Here is a 19,903-nt window from a genome sequence, read left to right on the forward strand (position 1 = left end):
AGACGAAAACGGAAATTTACCCCAGAACAAACTTTATAAAGCACGCAATATAACGAATGATACAAATAAAAAACACAATTTCTTTTTAATTTCTGTCTTCGGGACTTATCTTCATGATGATAACTCTTTTTAAAAGCCTTAGTTGTGATCGCAAACAATCGACCTCCCACCTTCCCGATCAAAGGTATGAAAATCCTACAATATGATTGGACGGAGGCGTCTTGGATTTCCGGTTTCTTTGGATTTACCATGGCAACAAATAGTTTGGTTTTTGAAGTGAAGCCAGTTCACGAATAACTGCTCGTAAAGTTTCATATTTCTTAGACTAAATGCCTTCTGGGGGCTATGTTCTTTGGGGGGAAATCTTTAATTTTTTCTTGATAATCGTGAAATTGCACTGCTAGGTTCATTACCATTCTTCTCTCTACGTCTCTCATAGCAACATTAAGCAAGCATTTATATATCTTTCGCTATAAATATTTTTACATGATCGTTAGCTTTGATGTAGAGTTAATGGCACTATATCATAATCATATTTTTTTCAACGTGAAAATCATAAGTTATAAACGGCGTGTGTCGGGCAAAGCTAAGGATGCGGAGATCCTGAAGAAAAATGGGTGTGCCTCGTGAAGAAATAGCCGATTGATTTGCGTTTCATTTTTTCACCTGCCTGTCACTGCCTGTGACAACGTCCTCGCGCGTTTACCTGCTTCTTATTAATTATCAGCACCTCTTATTAGCAGTTCTCTTAGCAGTTTTCGTTGCATCTTTTGTCTTGAGTTGTTTTGATCGTCTTACCGATGTTTAGCCATTACAATAAGACCTATTGTTGATCATTTCACGCCTCTCCTCTAGCGCTATAACTATTGTTAGGCAAAAAGTTCAATTATAACATACTGTAGTTAATTAACTATGATTATAACGACTTTCAATGACTTCCAATCAGGAAGTGGATGCTCATTTATATTTAAACCAAGAGTATGAGTGTGTGTGTGAGTGATACCGTGTCAGTGCCCGATAGTAGATAGTAGGCAGCGTCGTACAGTCTCATCAGAAGTACCCAATCAGGTAATAATATTTCTGTTTATCTCAGGAAAAGCGCTAAAAACCTCGATTATTTCTCATTTTATTCTATTGAGTCTGATCATCGCGAATCAATTTTTCATGCTCATTGAGCTCTATCTCATCAGTATCGCAGCCGCAAACAGACCTCGCAAAACTGCAAGAGATTGAGTTGGAGCGCACCTTCAATTCACTCTTTGAATTTCAGCAGTTTGAAAATACTACTCAAAGTTAGAACATTTATAAATGTTGGTGGAAAGTTAAAATAATCACTAGTAATTTATAGCTTCATGGTCTCTCAGTTCGCACAATGCGGAAATCTTGGATAATCCTCATGATAGCCACTTTACTCTGCATGCATTAGATTATTAATACTCAACGCATTTTGATACATCTTATGTCATTACTACTGTTATACTTGAAAGATAAAGCCAGATTTGTTATGCTCAAAATCTAATGCGTTTGTTGCGGGAGCCAAGTGTGAGCTGTCTGTCTGTCCACATGTTTCCCAGTCTCTTTTGATTAGTTCTCGGTTTGATCTAGACGAAAGGTGATGAATCATCGTAATGTCAACTAACCACTAACTGCATGTTTTCCGGTATCAAATACGCCCTCAAACTTCCTCACAGGTAATATTTCTGCAGCCAGAGCAACCTAGATACCTAGTTTGAAATATCCTCTCTCAGTCCGTCCTGATATTTTTTTAATTGCGAGTTGTTATAGTATTGTTTTGGTTCTTGTATTCGTCGCGTCGTTTCCCCTGTCAAGATCTCTCACTCCGTATGACTTTAAGTTATACCTGTTAAAACTTACCTGATATTTACTATGTAATAATTCTACTCTATATTTAGCCAATAGGCAAATTCATAGTTTATTTTGGAATTTTTTTCACCGTTGAAAAGCCCTAAGTTTTGATGCTAGAGGGAAAACGTTTAGCCTTCAAACGGACATCTGTCGGGCCGTGAATGGTCAGACCCAAACAAAGATGATCTAATAAACAGGTGAAAAACTGGCGATTTGTTTATCATTCTTCGATAACAACCGCAAACTTAACCTTATGATAAAGCTATAAAGATTTTCAACAGTGTCTTTTTACGGGAACGGTAGAACTTCAGCTTGTTTTAGCGTCTGTTGAGTTTGACAAAGTTGGTGAGGAGTTCTTCAGCGTCGCGTCGATAATCTATAAGCTTTAACGACTAATATTCAGGTACTACTTTGAATAATTCCTCTTTTTTCTTATCACTTGATTATAATACTTTACAGAGAATGCATTAGCAGCTACTTATAAGCAATTGAGGTTACTATTGTAATCTAAAACAGCAAATTATTTATCATGCCGAAGACAATAAGAATTTTATCGTCAGCAGATTTATCAATTTTACTTTCGCTTTTCTAAGTTTTTTTTTTAGTTTATTTCCTGAACTAATTATTTGATGTTTCTTTTCTTGAAAATGTCCCTCCCCTCTCTCGCCAGAGAGGGGGAAATAAGTAATCTCTGCCAAGCAGGGTAGTTAAAACGTAACAACATAAAAGAGTTGTAAATTGCAAAAAAAAAAAAAAAAAAACAAAAACAAAACAAAAATGTTAAGAATTGTTTGTTTGTGATTCAACAAAGATTCAATTTTTTGCACAAATTCATGAATCTTAATCATGGTGGGTACTAAATAATACTCATTTCAATCAGTCAAATGAAAAATTATTTTGCCAGTCAATAACTTTTTTCCTGCTTATTTTATCTTGTATTTTTGCCTTTTCTTTATATGACAGCCACAGGCACAATCACAAGCCAAAGCAAGAAAAACAAAATCTTTTGTTCTCTTGCACTTGCATCAATTCTTTTCATAGTAAGAACATGCACTAGTCTAGAGTTGAGTCTGCTTGTGTCACTATAGTTTGAACCAAGTTTAAGAGCTTAGGTGACTAAGAAACGAATGACTGGAAAACTCTCAGAATCAATCATTTAGCCGTCCTCTCACTTGCTTGGACCTATTGCTTATATTAGCAGACAGCACACCCAACCAAGCCACATTTGCAAGCTCTTATTAAGAAAATAATTGTGAGATCACTGAGGCCATACTTGGTTGTCATTTGCAGGATAATATATTTATATGATATTTACAACCAGAAGATTAAGATAAGGAAAAAATGTGCTAGAAGTCTTGAATACACTGACTAAGGCTGTTAGGTTGAGATCCATTTTCAAGATTGAAAGTACATTTTTCCCTCTACAGACTGACTTTAGGACAGTAAATGACTTATTTATTTTTCCCGTTTACTTTTCAACTTGCTTTGCAATTTGTTTTGTTTAATAAACAGTTTTTCTATGCAAGTGCTTCAAAAATGTCGGAATACAGGACCGTGGGTAGAAATAGAAAATACCACTTGCTCACATAGCCAATCAGAGATCATGCACTTTTTAATAGGATACTGGTCTGAAAAAATAAATTGTTAACCTGGCTGTTGAGCTTTCTATAATAATTTAATCCCTCTATTCAACATTACCCTGCCAATGAGAGTCCCTAATCTTTGCTATTGATTTTTGAATTTTTTCAGGGCTGATATCCCATTATTAAGCAGCTCTTATGGCGCATGTTAAAATCTTTTTGTCATGCAATGATATTGACAAGAAAATAGATGTACCTAAAAATTGGAGCTATGAAGAATTCAGGAACAATGTTCATGAAGCATTTCCTCAGTTGCCAAGGGTAAGTACATGATGACTATTGGTATTGCTTGATATAAATAGTAATTTTGGGCTCTAAATAAGATTAATTAGAGTTTAGTAAGATGTCATTTTTGTGACCATTACCATAGATAGATAGATGGATAAATAGATAGCTAAATTGTTTATTAAACAACCTTGCACCAGGAATTGATGAATTATATGAGTTTAATAGTATAAATATAAATATTTTTTATTTTAAACACTTTGATTGATTGGATCTATGAAAAAGTGGATCTGTGCCTGTCATGATCAAAGTTAGTTACAATATCAGTAAATATAAGTTTACCGTACAAGTCATTCCAGTATATAATTTAAATATATGCACTGTTTAAGTTAGACAGGTGTCATCATGCAAAATATGATAATGAATTTCAAAAAAAATTTTTTCTTTTTTCTATATAGAAGCCCTTATTTAAATTATCCTTTTTTAATATGTCTCTGAACTCCTTTTATTTTAAAAGTAATTTCCTCTTTGTTTTAATCTTTAATAAGTGATTAATATGTAATGTTTTTTTTTGCCTGCTAAATTTACAAAGCTTGATGTTTCATCAAGTCTTCTCAAGGCACAATTTTTAGCCGACCATGCATATATAAATGTTAAAAACTACAGGCAGCAGACATGCTGCTTACATCCTTAGATTAAAAGCTTGATTACAGTTCTTAATTATGAGATGCCTTACTGATAAATTTAAATGTGGACAATCCCTGAGCATGAAATAATCATCTGCTTAATGACCCTCACAGCAGTATGCAAGTAGTAATTATTGGTATGAAAAATATCAGTTAAACAAGGTGTTCTGACAAAAATAATTTAAATTTTTAAAAAATTGCAAAAAAAAAAAAAAAAAATGTTATGAAAAAACAAAATTTACAACTTTAAGATTTCTTTTTTTTTTTTCCATTTGTTTTATGACAGGATTTCAGTATTTCAGATAGTGATTTTATCGAACTAACAGAAGATGGTTTTAAAGAAATTAAACAGACAAGACTGGAGACTTGGTGTCTGGTGAGTCATGGTTAAGTACTAATTTAATGAATACAGTATGTAAGATATGAAATGAGAAGGGTGTAAGATTGAAAAAAAAAAAATTGATTTGCATTATAGTGTGAAAGGAGATATAAATAGTAAACCCTATTGAGAATGTCTCTTTAGATTGAATTGAAATTGGAGGGTATATTGTGTAGTTCCGTGTTTTCTATTTCTTCATTATTTATTATTTATCTGAAATATCAAACAAGTATATTAATGTTTAAAAAAATGTTAAAAGATATAAATTTTATATTTTGGCATGTCTAGGTGCGAGCTACTAACAAAGACACCTGTATCCTTAATAAACCACATTATGAACTGCTCCGTTATGATGTACATCCTAATGCTCTTACACAAAGTGGAAATTATCATTTTAGCTGTAAGTATACTACATAAAACGAAAGGAAAAAATGAAAATTAACAAACCAAACATTTATTTTATTGATACCCTGAAACAACGTCTGAGCTGATCTACAGGTTAGTGCAAAGCTAGCTCACAGATCAAACTCTGAAACAAACTCTGGGCTGATCTAAGTCAGGGCACAGCTAACTCACAGCTTGAACCCTGAAAAAACCTCTGGGCTGAACTAAGTCAGGGCACAGCTAACTCACAGATTGAACCCTGAAACGACCTCTGTGCTGAACTAAGTCTCAATCAGAGCACAGCTATTATTATTATTATCATCATCATCATCATCATCATCATCATTATTATTATTATTATTATTATTGAGTTTTTTAATATTTTTCTTGTTGACACAGCAAGTTATCAGGCATTCTGTGAGTTTGTGGATAACAGCATCCAAGCAACAGCAAAAAACCTTGAAAAGGACATTCCAAGAAAAATAGAACTCCATATTTTCTTAAAAGAGGTAAGGTTTAATGATGGGGATGATTGTATTATCATTATTATTATTATTATTATTATTATTATTATTATTATTATCCAATACAACCAACCCACTTACTGAGGACTATTGGTTGGGCAATACTGATAATGATGATGGTTATGATCATGATTGTGATAATGATAGTGTGTGGTGATGATGATGAATAGTAAGTAATATATACAGTATGAGTGGCAATGTTGTATCAGATATACAAACTTGAGGCGTAGCTGAGAGTTTGTATATCGGATACAACACAGACGCAAATATTGTAGATTGCTTGTCAAACGTCTGAATTAGTTCCTTTGTGTTTCACTAAAATTTTCAAAATTAAAGTGAATCTGGCCAAGAAGATCCAACTTCAAGTTTATGCAAATGAACACAATTTTGTATCAGATTTACAACCCTCTTCACGGTCGTGATTTCTGTTGTGTTTTCCTCATGAATTATTAATGAGTTTGACAAAATACCTTTGTATCACAGAAAGTCGCTGCCATCTTTGACAATGGCGAAGGAATGACATACGAAGGTTTGAAGGCTTTTGCAACATACTTCTTGTCACAAGCAGACCGAGGACTAGAGAAGCCAGAGTTGGATCAAATACCAGCATTTCTTGATAGTTTTATCTCCAAATTTGGTGTTGGAGCAACGCAGGCTGTAAGTATTTCCCGCCAAAACAGATCCTTTCGAATGAAGAATTTGTGACTTTTTCCCGCCAAAAGAAATGAGTGCACGCCCTGCGCTCTTTTTCCCGCCAAAAAGATTTTGGTGCAAGCGTAGCGTCATTTCCCGCGCTTTATCACAAATGTTCAATGTTTTGGCTTTTATTCCCGCAAAAAAAGTGAAATTGAAAGCAATTATTGCTTAGGTATTGAAGGATTTTTGAACCAATATTTCATTTTTCCTACGATATATTTTCCTTTTTTACAGGGTTTCTATCTTGGAGATAGAATAAAAGTCGTCACAAAAAGAGATGATTGTCCTTACGTAACAGAAATAACTATTTCCAAGGTATTTTGTCTTTCCTACGTTTCTTGTTACTTCAAAATGGCTACTTCAAAAAACAAAAATCTTATCCTTAAGGGAATGGCACGTGGTCTTGAAATGGGAAAACAAAAGGGCTGTTGATAATGAAGATTATGTATGGTAATGATTGTCATTATTGTTAAGTTTCTCATTCTCATTAACAAATTATTTAATAACTTTCATCAATAAATCATTAATTGAAATAATCATTTCATAATAAATTTACTATTTTTCGTTCCTTCCACTTGCAGGAAAAGCTCCATCAACGTGCCAATGATGGTAAACCAGTGTTTGAAGACTACCGCTGCATTAGAAACCCTGGTGATATGAGCACTGTTGAAACACCAGAAGAAGAAAAATGCCTCAAAGACTTGGTAATCTCTTCACACATTCAACTGTTTATCAAAATTCATTTTTAATTGCTTACCCAAAGATCTTTTACAACAGTGTCCGTCGTGGTTGGGCTAACTTTAAAAGCAAAGTCAAAAAGACACAATTCTTGCATGTTGCGTCATAGTCGCCATGTTGGTTGACTATACGAGGCATTCCTCATTATCTTCTCTTGTTAGATCAACCAAGATGGCGGCTGTTTCATTGTTATTCATATCTCAAGGGATTTTTCGGTCACGTGTTGTTGTCGTTATTCACCTTTTTACTTGTGCATTTTAGATCCAACAAGAAATGGACCATGAACAATTTACATGTGTAGTGATCACGGGCTTGAAAGACACTCACATTGAATACATAAAAAAAGACACAGCACATCACTTGACGCGAAGTCTAGCACATGTCTATCACTTCTATCTGTGGGGTAAACAAGGCTGTTCTGGGAATATGCGACTACCTTCTCCTTCTAGATTATCAGTAAGTAGTTTATATAGGAATAGCCAAATGCATAACCAAAATGGGCTAGGAAGGTGACGCTATTCCATATGGGATTTGCCAAATTATACGTTGCGCATGCGCAGTGGTAGTAACGAATAGCGAAGGCGTTCTGGTAAGTGCGCATTCTTTCAACTTTCATTTTTTAATTAAAAATTTTTTTTTTTTTTTTTTTTTTTTTTTTTTGCGATGTGACTGTTAAATACCTTTTGCTATGAACCGATCGAAGACACGGAAAGACATTTTTTAACTCCTTGAAAAATTATTCGCATGCATCTATCATTGCAAGCTCACCGTTCGTCTCGCTTCGATGCAAAGGCACGGCTACCTTTCAAGATGGCGCAGGGAACTGTGAAGGGGACTATTCAAAGGCTTGGCTCTAAAGTCATGCAATTAATTATCCCTGTACGATAACATTTTCAGATTGATCTTGGTAGCGCCAGCACGTTTCAAGAAGCTAACATCCAAGTATTTATAGACGACGGTCGCAATTCAAGCCAGCGGAAATCCGTCCTAGACTTACGTGACGTCACCGATGACGCAGAAAGTCTATATCAGACACTTGCAAAAGAGTGGTTCCCATTCTCCCTCACTCTGAAGGTGCCTGGCCTAGCAATGCCACAAACTGTTCAGGTACGTAAAATATTGCGTGACATTTCATGGTAACGGTGTGGAGATCACGTCATTCTTACCCTATCAGTGTTTATTCGTAGCATTGTTGACGGTCACGCAACGAAACGGGGCAGGGCAACGGTGTGTAAATCTTACAGCATACTCTTTTTGTTTTTCTTAGGGCGTTCTTATGTATTATCCTCACGAAGCAGGACAGGAAACTATCCCGCGGGAAGCCGATGATGAGGAAGATTCGGAACCGATATTTGAATGTTTCTGGCAAGGACGACTTGCCCCTTTATCATATGTACACAGGTATAACTAGAATTATGATTATCATATTATTAAAGATATGCCCAATGTCTTAAATACATCACCAAAAGAGATGGAAGAAGGAGAAAAAAGGAGTGGATTGGACTAAATAGAATCGTCCAGTTATCCCATTCAATTATCATTTTTATAGCCTATTTTGTCGTCTTTTCGTTCTTTTGTCTTGAGTCTGCGTTCTGCACACATGCTTAGATTACTAATTTCTTCATTCCAACAATTTTTTTTCTGTTTTTCAGACTCGAATTTTGTTCTCCTCCTTCCCAAAGGACCAAAAAACAAAAAGATATTTTACCAGATATTTGTTACCGGCGGTTGAAAGGGATACTGTTCTTCAACAGACACACGCCTATTTCAAATAACAAACTTAAGATTTTACTAGACGAGCGCAAAGATCTATCAAGCGCCCTTGAAGATGCTACAGCAGAAAGAAGATTGCCGCAGGAATTTCGTTCATGGATTGAGAAATGTCACAAGGACCTTGATAAAGAGGTTGGTTTAGTTCGATATTTGGTTAGTAGTTATTTATTGATTTGTGATGGTGATGTTGTCGGTCGGTTATGATGGTGGCGATAAGATGATAATATTAATGTCGGATTTATGATTTATAAAATGCCCTTTCGATATGGATTAATCAAAGGTGCTTTACATTGAGTTGTGAATTTCAGATTGCTTTTATGCAATTTACAAGCATGAAAGATGGTTAGTATGAGGTGTAGGCACCGAGGGTGGTCACTGCCAGGGTTTCTTTACGTCCTCAGTACTTAACTCAGTTCTTTACTACTAATGAATGATGATGATAGTAACAGTAACACAGTGATGATGATGGTGATCGGGATCTTCCTCAACGCACGATTATAATGGTAATAATAATATTGGTGTTATATAAATTTGACTTTTTAACGTTTCTTTTCCAGGTCAGTTTCGAAGGCCTGTTACACAGCCAGCCCCGTGGGGGTACGGGTGATGTGCTCTACAAGTCGATCTGTGTGATCACTAGTGATGGAGAGCAGTGTTTTACTCAAGGAGACATAGTCAGACTAGACACCAAGCCGATCATCTTTGGTCGCGTCTTGTATTTCGTACAAGCAAGTAAGAAAAACGACTTTGATAAAGTGGTGGTTGTCCGACAACCAGATGAGGTAATTATTACTTCTAAATATTTTACTACTATTACCAGAATGCTTTGCGAATCACACCACAGGGTGACCATTTCATAGATAATAGACTGTTTTGATGTTTTCCTGTATAGTCATTTCGTGTGTCTCTGCGTCATAGGTTTACCAGAATCAACAAGAGGACAAACCGCTGTCCAGAATAATCGACATCCCTGATGACAAAACACTCAGAAAATTCTTCAATGCAGAAAAACAGATGCTGCCTAAAACAGGTACGGACGGTGGTGATGGTGATGATGATAATGATGATAATGCTGGTGATGTCGTTGATAATGGTGATGGTAATTATAATGGTGATGATGATGAGAATGGTGGTGATGATGATGAGAGTGGTGGTGATAATAATGGTGGTGATGATGATGATGATGATGATGGTGATGTTGATAATAAGTTGGTGGCGATCATACGTTGAACTGGTTACCTAAAACGTCTTCCTTTCCTCGTACATTTTCTCAAACCCTTTCTTTTATAGTTCGAATATTCAATAATGTACAAAGTGAGGAACAAAGCAGCAAGATCACGTGGCTGGCTGGTGAGACTCGTAAAGACAACTCCTCAGGTTTCTGGATCAAAGTATTCAACGGTGAACGTCCACCCAAGTCGATAGTAACCGTGCACAACAAGAAGATAGGAGTGAAACAGATCGTAGAGGGACCAGAGAAAGTCGCGCCCATTCAGAATGACGTACCCATTGATGGCGAAAGGTATGGCTTTAAACCATTCTGGCTTGGCAAGGCTGGTAACTATGAGCTGAAGTACGTGGCTGTTCTTGGTGATCGGGAGATTTGCTCAGCAGGAGTTAAAATTGAAGTTAAAGGTAAGAGTTTGGGCTTCATCACGTATCTGTTTTGGGCTACCTGTGGATTGACATTTAAAATATTGAGTTGCCTGTGGAATGGCATTCAAAGTGCATGTCATTGGCTCCCTGTAATTCATCCAATCGCCACGCGTAGTTACGGCTACAGTACATCATGCTTTATTCATATTGTTTTGCAGCCAACGTTGCCACATTTGTAAGACTAGACGAACCCTCAGACAGAGAAACCCCAACACTAACCTTGGGTGACCCATCACTAAAATTTAAGCTCCACTTCCAAGACCAGTGGGCCAACCCTACCACGCAATTTCGTAGCGGCGACAGCGTTCAACTAGAAGTAACGTCAACCTACCTCGAGATACGTGGTATTAAAGACAGCTATCAGGCAAACCGAAACGGCGATCTGGAGGTCAGCGATCTTACTCTTCATCCTAAAGGCAATGCCAGGAGTTATTTTAGTCGAGAACATTCTATCCGTGTGAATGCTGTTGATGTTGGTTACGTCATCTTCCCTATTCGACTTCAGGCAGGTAGGCTTAAATATGATGCCCTCATAGCCTCGCAATGGTGTTTTGTTTCTTCTTTTGGCTCTAAGAGACGGTACATTTAAAGTCATGTACCCAACAAACGTACATATACGGAGGCTGCCAGTACTCGAAATAAAAGCTCGTTATGTCGCAAAATTCCATTTAAAAATATTGGCATATAAATAATTATTTCTCAGTAAATTCAAATCCACCAACACTTCATTGTCAATAGACAATAGACAAAACAGTAAATTTGGTTCCTGTGATTATAGTCTATTCTAATTCTCCCCCTCCTCTTCCCCTCCCCCTCCCCCTCCTCTCTCCCTCCCCCTCCTCTCCTAGACATGTACGTAGATATTTTGTACGCAGATATGGTACGTGTTCCCAATCTAAAATACTTGATTCCAGATTGTCCTTTGAATTTGTCATTATTTTTTACCATACCATTTATCTGGTTGTAGGTCAACCACATTCGCTCAAGATCCCCACATTCGATACCAATGAGGTCCAAAACTATGATGAGTTTCCAGAATTCACTGTGCAGGTGATGGACAGTTGGGGCCAGCCGTGTGCTTCTACTGACAGGAAGAATAAGCTGCATGTTGAATGTGACGCATTTGCAGGGGGTCCCTATTTAAGTAGCGTCGAACAGGGCCAGGCTTCCTTTGGACCAATCAAAATCAAGGTTAGTAGTTTGCGGGAGATCGCAAAAATTTCTGCTGCCCGGGTCGATTGTGCCACCACAGGTAGCCCAACGAAAATCGTGTTCAAAAGGCCATTTAAAGAAGCCAGAATTTTCGCGTGAAAATAAAAGAAAAAATAATTAAAAATAATGTGGCCTTAATTTGAATATTTTCTATGTTTTTCCTCGGCGTTAATAAAAGCTTCTTCGTTTTATAATTTTTATTTTATGCTTCAGGTTGCTTCAGGTCAATCTCCTTGCACGAAAAAAGTCAAAATTACCCTGGTCACTGTCGATTTTGGCAGAAAAAAACAAGTCATCTCCGAAACTATCGAGGAACTCGGCCACTTTACCATCAAAGTGCTCCCCAGTGGACTCCCCCACCGTATTGAAATCTGTCATAGGTTAGCTGAAACAAACGGTGACGTCACGAATGGTAATACCAGGTCACGTGACTCTAGGAGGGACTGTCTAGAGTTGTCAGCGCCGGCGGGATCTTTGTTGAAAGGGCTTTATTTGAAAGCATATGATGAAAGTGGGCGGTGTTTGAGTGACAGTGATCTAAGGAAAGCCAATCCTGCCATTACGACCAGTTGGAATGGGGAGGTATGTTGTGTTACGTTATGTCACGCTCTAGAACAAGCTGTTTATCCAATCAGAATGCAGTATAGAATAAGACACCTTTACAGTCACCCCATGACATGACATTTCCGTGCAGTAACTTTATCAAGCATATGTATTTTATGGTTGGCTGCATTTTACTCCGACCTTAAGCCGCGGCCGCCACCTTATTCAGCTTTTTAATCGAAGGCAATTCTTTGAAATACTTGTATTATCTATAAGGCAAATATTTTTTCTTATTTCATTTTCCCAGGTCTCATGTAAGAATCTCCCGGTCTTACCAGATTGCGGCGTCGCTCAGCTCGTACGTAACACGTTCGTCGGTAATATCACGTGTACTTGTAAGGATGTCATGTGTCAGACACAAATCCGAATACGACCTGAAGAAGGTAACATTGATATGCATAGAATGACGTCATAATATATGCAGACTGACGTCATATGTAATCTACAGAATTGTTAAAAACGTCATACTGTTAGGTTATCAGCATAAAGATTACGTGCGAATGACATCTTATTACCTATAGTACAGTCACACTTGGTGTGGCGTGACTCTCACTAGGCTTAATCTGTGTTTGGATTATCTTTGTCACGTGATCAAGTAACGCAAGTATTTACCTCCCATTTGTTCTCTCTTGTTTTATTTTTTCAGGCGAGCCTCAGAAGTGGTTTTTCAACTCTAACTCCAACACACTCGACATTGAGTGCGATGCTAAAAAACAGTTTGCCAATAAACTAACTATTCAAGTGCAGGATAATTTTGGTAACCCTGTGGAATGTCCCCCTGAGATCGTACCACTCATAACACTAGAACACTCATCAAAAGAGTAAGTTGACGCAATCGATTCAACCGTTTTCTCTCAGCATGCTAACTGGTGTTTTCATATTCTTTTAGAAAAAAAGATTCCATTCACTACAATGGAGACATGATATACAACGTCGCTAACAAAGAGTTTGTGTTCTCGAACGATGCTAACATATCAGGCAGCCCAGGAATCCTTACCATGACAGTCAGTGACAAGGACTGTAAACTATCTAAGGACACAAAGAGAATAAATCTTACCCCAGGTCGGTAGAAATAATTGATGCGTGCGCAAGTGTGCCTGTAGAAGTGCGCGTCTGTCTGAGTGCGCGTGTATTGCATGCGTGTATGGCTTGCTGTTTGCGCGCTTGTTTTTGGCGCCAGTAAATGCAATTTTAACCAAGGCTGTTTCTTATAACAATACAATAATCTGTTATACGTGTTGCTTCTTCTGTTACACTGAGTTTTTTAATCCGTTTTGGAGTTTCAATATCTCGTTGTACTGTTTTCCCTTAGGTCCACCCCACCACATTGAACTCTGGAGTCAATCCTTTGATTGCAGCGAACAAAGCCAAAATCACACTTTAAAAGCATTCCATGACTGTTGTCTTACGCATCCTATCCAAGCATGCATCTGTGATCGGTCGGGTAACAGAACACCACTCAAAACCAAGCTCAACTTAACCTGGAAGCCAGCATCTGCGGGCGCGAATATCAGCAAGAAGACTCGAGATAAGGGCGATACCAGCTTTACGGCTTATGATGTTAGATGTACCGCTAAACCAAATCAAACTGTTAAGATACGCGTAACGAGTTCAGAACACCGAACATTGCAGGTATGATATGTTGGGTTGCCTGTGGATAGCGTATATCAAACCTGGTGTTGGGTTTCCTGTGTTTTATTTTTCCGGTTTGACATTGGGTTCCCTCTATATTCCTTTTAAAGGGGTACTTTTTAGTATAAATAGAGATTTTGCACCATCACGTGCCCAGCCCATAATACTAGGCCTGCTTTTGGTTAAATAACAACAATAAAATCCCTTTGCTCTTGTGAATTTGACATAGCTTTAGTTTAGTATTGGGCTACCTGTGTATTTGTTTGTTTTCCAGGCGGCAGACGTGAGTGTAACAGTAGTACCCAGTAATCGAGTAACAGCGATACTTATCAATAGTGACTGTACGAGTATTACAACTAAGTCTAACTTCCCAACGTTAAAGGTAATTTTCATGTCACCTTGCATGGTGATTGATGATGATGATGGTGATGTTGATGGTGATGATAATGGTGGTGATGATGATGATGGTGATGATGATGATGGTGATGATGATGATGGTGATGATACTGATGATGATGATGGTGATGATGATGATGATGATACTGATGATGATGATACTGATGATGATGATGATACTGATGATGATGATGCCTGATCACCACCATATTTTTATCACCTTATTTTTTCTCCCACTTAAAATACTTCCATTGCTGTTCATATATTGTTTATTCTCCGTTATTGACCAACAGGTAGAGTGTCAGACTGAAGATGGCGTACGAGTAGATGCTGTAGGTCACCTGACCCTCCATCTCAACGCTCCTGACGGGACGCTTATCCCCGGATCATCTGTCTATCGAAAACCCACCCAAAACAGAGAAGGCGTAGTGACCTACATCCCTCAGACTAGTAAACACCTGGAACATTCTGGATCCTGGTCTGTAAGCTGTCAGTTTACAGAATACAGAGATCGACTAAAGTCTATCTTGTTAGCCGAAAAACACGTGACCAGTAGTGAGGAGGCTTTCAAGTTTACTGTTTTACCAGGTAAAGCAACAATAACGCGTTACCCATACTTATAATGTAGATTGTGTGACAGTCACGCAATGTTCTCGGGTGATATGCACCGCTCAAGATCTGATACACTTGAAGGTAAAACCTAAGCTGCGTGACAATCACTTCTTGGTATGTAACCTGTGTGTGATCGATATGCGTGTGTCACGCTATAAAGAGTATGATTATTGAGTCGTTTTTTTTTCATTTCATCTCATAGGCCCAGCTCAGACATTATCCGTCAAGTTTGCCTCGGAGAACGCGGGGTTACTTTCTGCTTCAAGTACAGCAGACGTTAAAGGTCGGACTATATTACCACGAGCAGGAAAAAGGTAAGTATGCTTTTCTGTCTGTCTGTCTGTCTGTGTACCTTCCTGCTTCCCTACCTGTCTGTCTGTCTGTCTGTCTGTTTGTCTGCCTACCTGTCTGTCCGTTTGGTTGTGTATCTGTCTGTCTTAAATGAATCGTGTTTTATCCAGCTGTGTTTTACATGCGCTACAATAGATTGTTATCTTTGTTTACAGTGAAACAGTAGAAATATTAGCGCTGGATCACTATGGCAACATGGCTAATGTCTCCACCATCGTTGACGTTACTATCTGTATTCTGCCTGGACATCACCCAGAGGATCAGGAGATTATTCTACCCGAGCTGGAAAACCATCCTGTCAAGATATCCTTAGACCAGGGTAAAGCCCGGGTACCCCGGTTAACCCTTAAGTCACGTGTTGGGAACTATATCGGGGAGTACCTGTTGGTATTCTCAACCAGTGGAATAGAGGACTGTCAGTTAAAGTTTTACTTTAGTACAGGTAAGTTGTACACAACAATTTTGAGGTTTTTTTTAACCTTCAAATCTTACATCCTGAAACGACCTCTGGGCTGATCTTATCAGGGCAAGGTTGAGCTCACTGATCGAACCCTAAAACAACAGGGCTGATCTAAGACAGGGCATGGCTAGCTCACTGATCGAACCCTAAAACAACCCCTGAGCTGATCAAAGTCAGGGCATGGCTAACTCACAGATCGAAGCCTGAACAACCTCTGGGCTGATCAAAGTCAGGGCATGGCTAACTCACAGATCGAACCCTGAAACAACCTCTGGGCTGATCAAAGTCAGGGCATGGCTAACTCACAGATCAAACCCTGAAACAACCTCTGCACTGATCTAAGTAAGGGCATGGCTAACTCACAGATCAAACCCTGAAACAACCTCTGGGCTGATCTAAGTAAGGGCATGGCTAACTCACAGATCAAACCCTGAAACAACCTCTGGGCTGATCTAAGTCAGGGCACTACTAACTCAAAGGTTAAAGGCTCGAATTGAAATTTGGCTTGTTAGGTTTGAAAACTGGAGAACACGGGAAAAAAATCGAAATTAAGCAAACTCTATTTACATGGGACGCTGTTTTTTGTTCCATACAGACGAACACATTCAACGAATACAAACCGAACTTGCCCCACTAAAGAAGAAAATCCACGATTATGAAGTCGAGGTTAACGAAGCAAAGAAAAGACTAACGAAGAGCAAGGTGGAAATGAACAGCAAGCTGACAGCTGTTAAGAGCATGTTCCGGGGGGAGCCGCGTTCATGCGAAGTAAAAGCACTCTTACTGGAAAAGAAGAAAACGCTTGCTGATGTTACGAATGATGAGGGAGGTGTTCGACCAGCACGTGTTCAGGCTGGCTTCCCCCCGAGCAGAATCAGACAGTATATTAAAGGTATGTTACAATAACTACTAGTTTATTTGGATTTCTTTGGGGTACTGAGGAAAAATGTTGAAAAAGAGGGTAGCATGGGTGGCGTTCGCGGCTAACGCGTCGTCTTTCACCGCTGTGAGTCCAACGGGTCGGGTCGCTGGTTCGAGCCCTGCGGTCGCCATATGTGAATTGAGTTTGTTTGATGTGTTGTTCTCTCCTATGCTACGAGGGTTTTCTCCGGGTTCTCCGGTTTCCTCCCTCCATAAAAATCAACATGTGAGTTGAGCGTTGTGTGCATAGAATATTAAATGTAGTGGTAGTGCGTGTGAGTGAAAAGTGTCCCCAATTAGTGCGAAAGCGCTAGAACGACTAGACACTTAAATAAAGTGATTTATTTATTTAAAAAGAAGTGCGGAAATGAAATCTAAAAGCATAAAAAAGTGGATTTGAAAATCAAATGAATGGGAAAAGCAGAGACAGGGCTTCCTAATCATTGGTATGAAGTATCCAATATACTAATAGGTATTCCTAAGCGCCTATCTTGTATTTATATTTATATTTATACCTAATAACTTGCTGATACCAATTCTCGTATATTCGTTGAATAGGTGTGGTAGCTGAGTTAGCGTACGTATCGGATCCAGACCTTTCTCGGCTGTTGTCGTGGTACCTTCAGCCCAAGATGGGTGTATGTTTAACTACGACTATCGACAAACAACGCAAAGTCTACGACCTGGGATTCCCAGCCTACTGTGAATCAACCCTGCTTCCATTCTCCAAACGGGATTTTGATGGTCAGGACGGGAAACCACTTCCTTTAGAGTTTCCTCAGCCGCCCCCGAATTTTAGAAGCTCGATCCAGTTTGCTATTAACCTGTTGGAGTTTTCGGCCGAGAATGGATATTTAAGAAGTACATTCTATTGGTCTCTTTTGTCCAAAACCATGGTGATTGAAGATCTTCATTCTGCGCAGATTTATCGCCAGCACTTGGTTCAGATGCGCTGCGCTTGTCCTACTATTCTTACGCGTGATGGCAATATGATCGCCAGTGATGGGCTTATGGATCCCAAACGAAAGTGTCCCAGGAGTCTAGGCGAGCTGAAGTTCTCGTTCGGCGCGCTGCCACCAACAGAACGAGCTGTAAACAAACAACTCTCAGAAACAGTCAATCAACTGGAAGAACTCAATAAGACTGTGTTAGAATGCGAAAAAACATTGGACCTTGTCAAAATGAAGGAAGATCATCTAAGACAACAAAGATCATCATTATCACCACAAATAACGACTCTTGAAAGAGAACTGCGCAAACTCAGGCCGTCTCCTCCGCTAAGTGACTCACTGCAGTCTCCTGATAAGCGTAAGCGTAGATAACAAATGGTTTGGAAGACTTTGTGGACATGCATCGAGTCATGCAGCTTTCTCCAGCTATTGCTAAGCTGTGTGCATGCTTTCAGTAGGGCAAGAAGGCATGACATAACAACCCTAAGATTGGCTCCATGGAGAGAAGGATGCCACTTCCCCCCTTATCTCCCCACTCGCCTAGATCCACCAATGGAAAATTAGAGCTGTCTTTTTATCATATGCGAAAACGATAGCTATAGATTACGTTTCGGGTTAAACCGTCAAAAAAAATCAATAAGTTTGTATATCATACTAGTACGTTTTCAATTTTGAGGGGAAAAAAACGTTTCAATTTTGAAAAAAACCCCACTTTTTTAAAAGTTTCACCTTTTTGGAATTCCAAATAATGCGCGTTCATAACGACCTTAATGTTGTTTAGCTTTCTGATTGGTTGCGCAAACAATCAATGACGTAGAATATTTTTAACGTTGAATATTTATTAGATTTTTTTACGTTCGTGTTTATTATCGACGTGGTATTTTTCCGTCTTCATAAATTTGTGAGACCAATTCAACTTTCAAGAAAGTTTTCCTCACATCATCGCCTTCGAAAAGAAGAAAAAATAATTCGGCATTTTTCTGTGACGGAAGTTTCTCTAAGTTTTTATCACTAAAATTCATACGCTTTTTGTTTTTTAAAAAAGTTAGAGAAAAAATCATTTATTTTCAGTTTGAAATCCTAATTGATTTTAAAGACAAGCTCTTTTAGAGAATTAAAAAAAGTGACATTCTAGTCAAGTTCAAAAATTTTAAGGCCGAATACAAACGTCGAACTTTACATGAGCCGAACCTAATGACATATAAGAACACCACATCATTATTTATTGTTTTCAATGCGTACGGCTCGTGTAAAGTTCGACGTCTGTCCAGAGCCTAACAGGTTGTCAAAAATGTTGCAGTCGCTCTTTATCATACTTGACCAACGAGACTTTGGGTTCGAGCTTTTTTTTGAATTCTTATCTTTAAATTGTACGTACCCTTTTTATAGCCTGCGTGACATCCGGAATTTTGTTCGAAATTCCGGATGTGACGCAGGCTAGCTTTTTACAGCAGGCCAACAAACCTTCAACGTGTTTGAAATAGGGCTCGCTTGAAATGCGGGTGAGAACGGCTGTAATATTGAAATTATCCAAAGAGAATATTCATTGACGCATTAACAAAATCAATGAAATCATACTTTACTTACATTCTGTTGTCTCTATAATATCGTCGTGAGAAAATGATGAACAATTAGAAGGGATCAACTTATCACACTTCACCCCTCTCAGTATTGGAACTCAACACCAACTACTAGTAGAAGGGGGCCCCATTTCTCATTTCTATCGCTGACAATCGTATTTAGGCCTACCTCTGGTATATCGCGTTTAGGGTGTTAAACAGAAGAGAATGACTGGGAAAAGAAAAATAACTATTTCCACTTCAACCCACCTTTTTTTACTTCCAGTTATAAGCCATCCACAGACTTCAAGCAGACGACACCTTAAATACCAACTTGGATCAGCCTAACAATTGGCATGGTTCTTTTGATTCTACGAAATTAGTGGGTGCGGCTATATAAACTTTTCGTTTTCGAGGGCCAGAAGGTAGATAAGTTATAGGTTAATTATGTTACTCTCGGAAAATAAAGATTTCAATAAAAAACAACGTACTTACCATCATACGTTAGACAGCACATGACCATTGATTGGGTTGCCTGTGTTTCTGACGGTAAAGAAGCCTGAACCCAAGACAAATAATCAACCAATCACATTATTTTGTTTAGTCACGTGGGATGGGGTATATAAAGGGTATTTCTCCT

At 38.4% G+C, this 19,903-nt stretch overlaps 1 protein-coding gene across 2 annotated transcripts; it reads left to right on the forward strand.

Moving 5' to 3' along the window:
* The first annotated feature begins 1,606 nt into the window (after positions 1-1,606).
* On the forward strand, positions 1,607-19,292 carry LOC116293005 (structural maintenance of chromosomes flexible hinge domain-containing protein 1). Of its 2 annotated transcripts, XM_089031144.1 has the most exons (29): positions 1,626-1,691; positions 1,914-2,269; positions 3,616-3,767; positions 4,704-4,793; positions 5,085-5,196; positions 5,580-5,689; positions 6,188-6,361; positions 6,635-6,715; positions 6,982-7,104; positions 7,400-7,594; positions 8,036-8,245; positions 8,406-8,539; positions 8,791-9,043; positions 9,469-9,693; positions 9,830-9,941; positions 10,202-10,546; positions 10,726-11,076; positions 11,535-11,758; positions 11,993-12,361; positions 12,630-12,765; positions 13,029-13,203; positions 13,272-13,444; positions 13,695-14,014; positions 14,289-14,396; positions 14,704-14,998; positions 15,225-15,336; positions 15,529-15,815; positions 16,429-16,725; positions 17,313-19,292. In XM_089031144.1, the coding sequence occupies exons 3-29, from the start codon at positions 3,645-3,647 to the stop codon at positions 18,074-18,076; spliced, it is 5,898 nt and encodes a 1,965-aa protein (XP_088887270.1). In that variant the 5' UTR covers positions 1,626-1,691; positions 1,914-2,269; positions 3,616-3,644; the 3' UTR covers positions 18,077-19,292. The 2 variants fall into 2 exon arrangements, with proteins under 2 accessions (XP_031556244.2, XP_088887270.1); XM_031700384.2 differs by lacking the exon at positions 1,914-2,269 and having other exon boundaries at positions 1,607-1,691.
* The last annotated feature ends 611 nt before the right edge of the window (positions 19,293-19,903 follow it).

The sequence above is a fragment of the Actinia tenebrosa genome, unplaced genomic scaffold (assembly GCF_029948245.1).
Source record: "Actinia tenebrosa isolate PJP-AT-01 unplaced genomic scaffold, QUT_ActTen_1.0 PGA_scaffold16__25_contigs__length_10494907, whole genome shotgun sequence".
Lineage (NCBI taxonomy): Eukaryota > Metazoa > Cnidaria > Anthozoa > Actiniaria > Actiniidae > Actinia > Actinia tenebrosa.

Coding starts and splice junctions, on each gene's coding strand:
- LOC116293005 (XM_031700384.2), top strand. CDS start 3,645: ATGGCGCATGTTAAAATCTTTTTGTCATGCAATGATATTGACAAGAAA. Junction 12,766..13,028: donor CCGAATACGACCTGAAGAAG/GTAACATTGATA, acceptor TTATTTTTTCAG/GCGAGCCTCAGAAGTGGTTT. Junction 15,337..15,528: donor TTACCACGAGCAGGAAAAAG/GTAAGTATGCTT, acceptor CTTTGTTTACAG/TGAAACAGTAGAAATATTAG.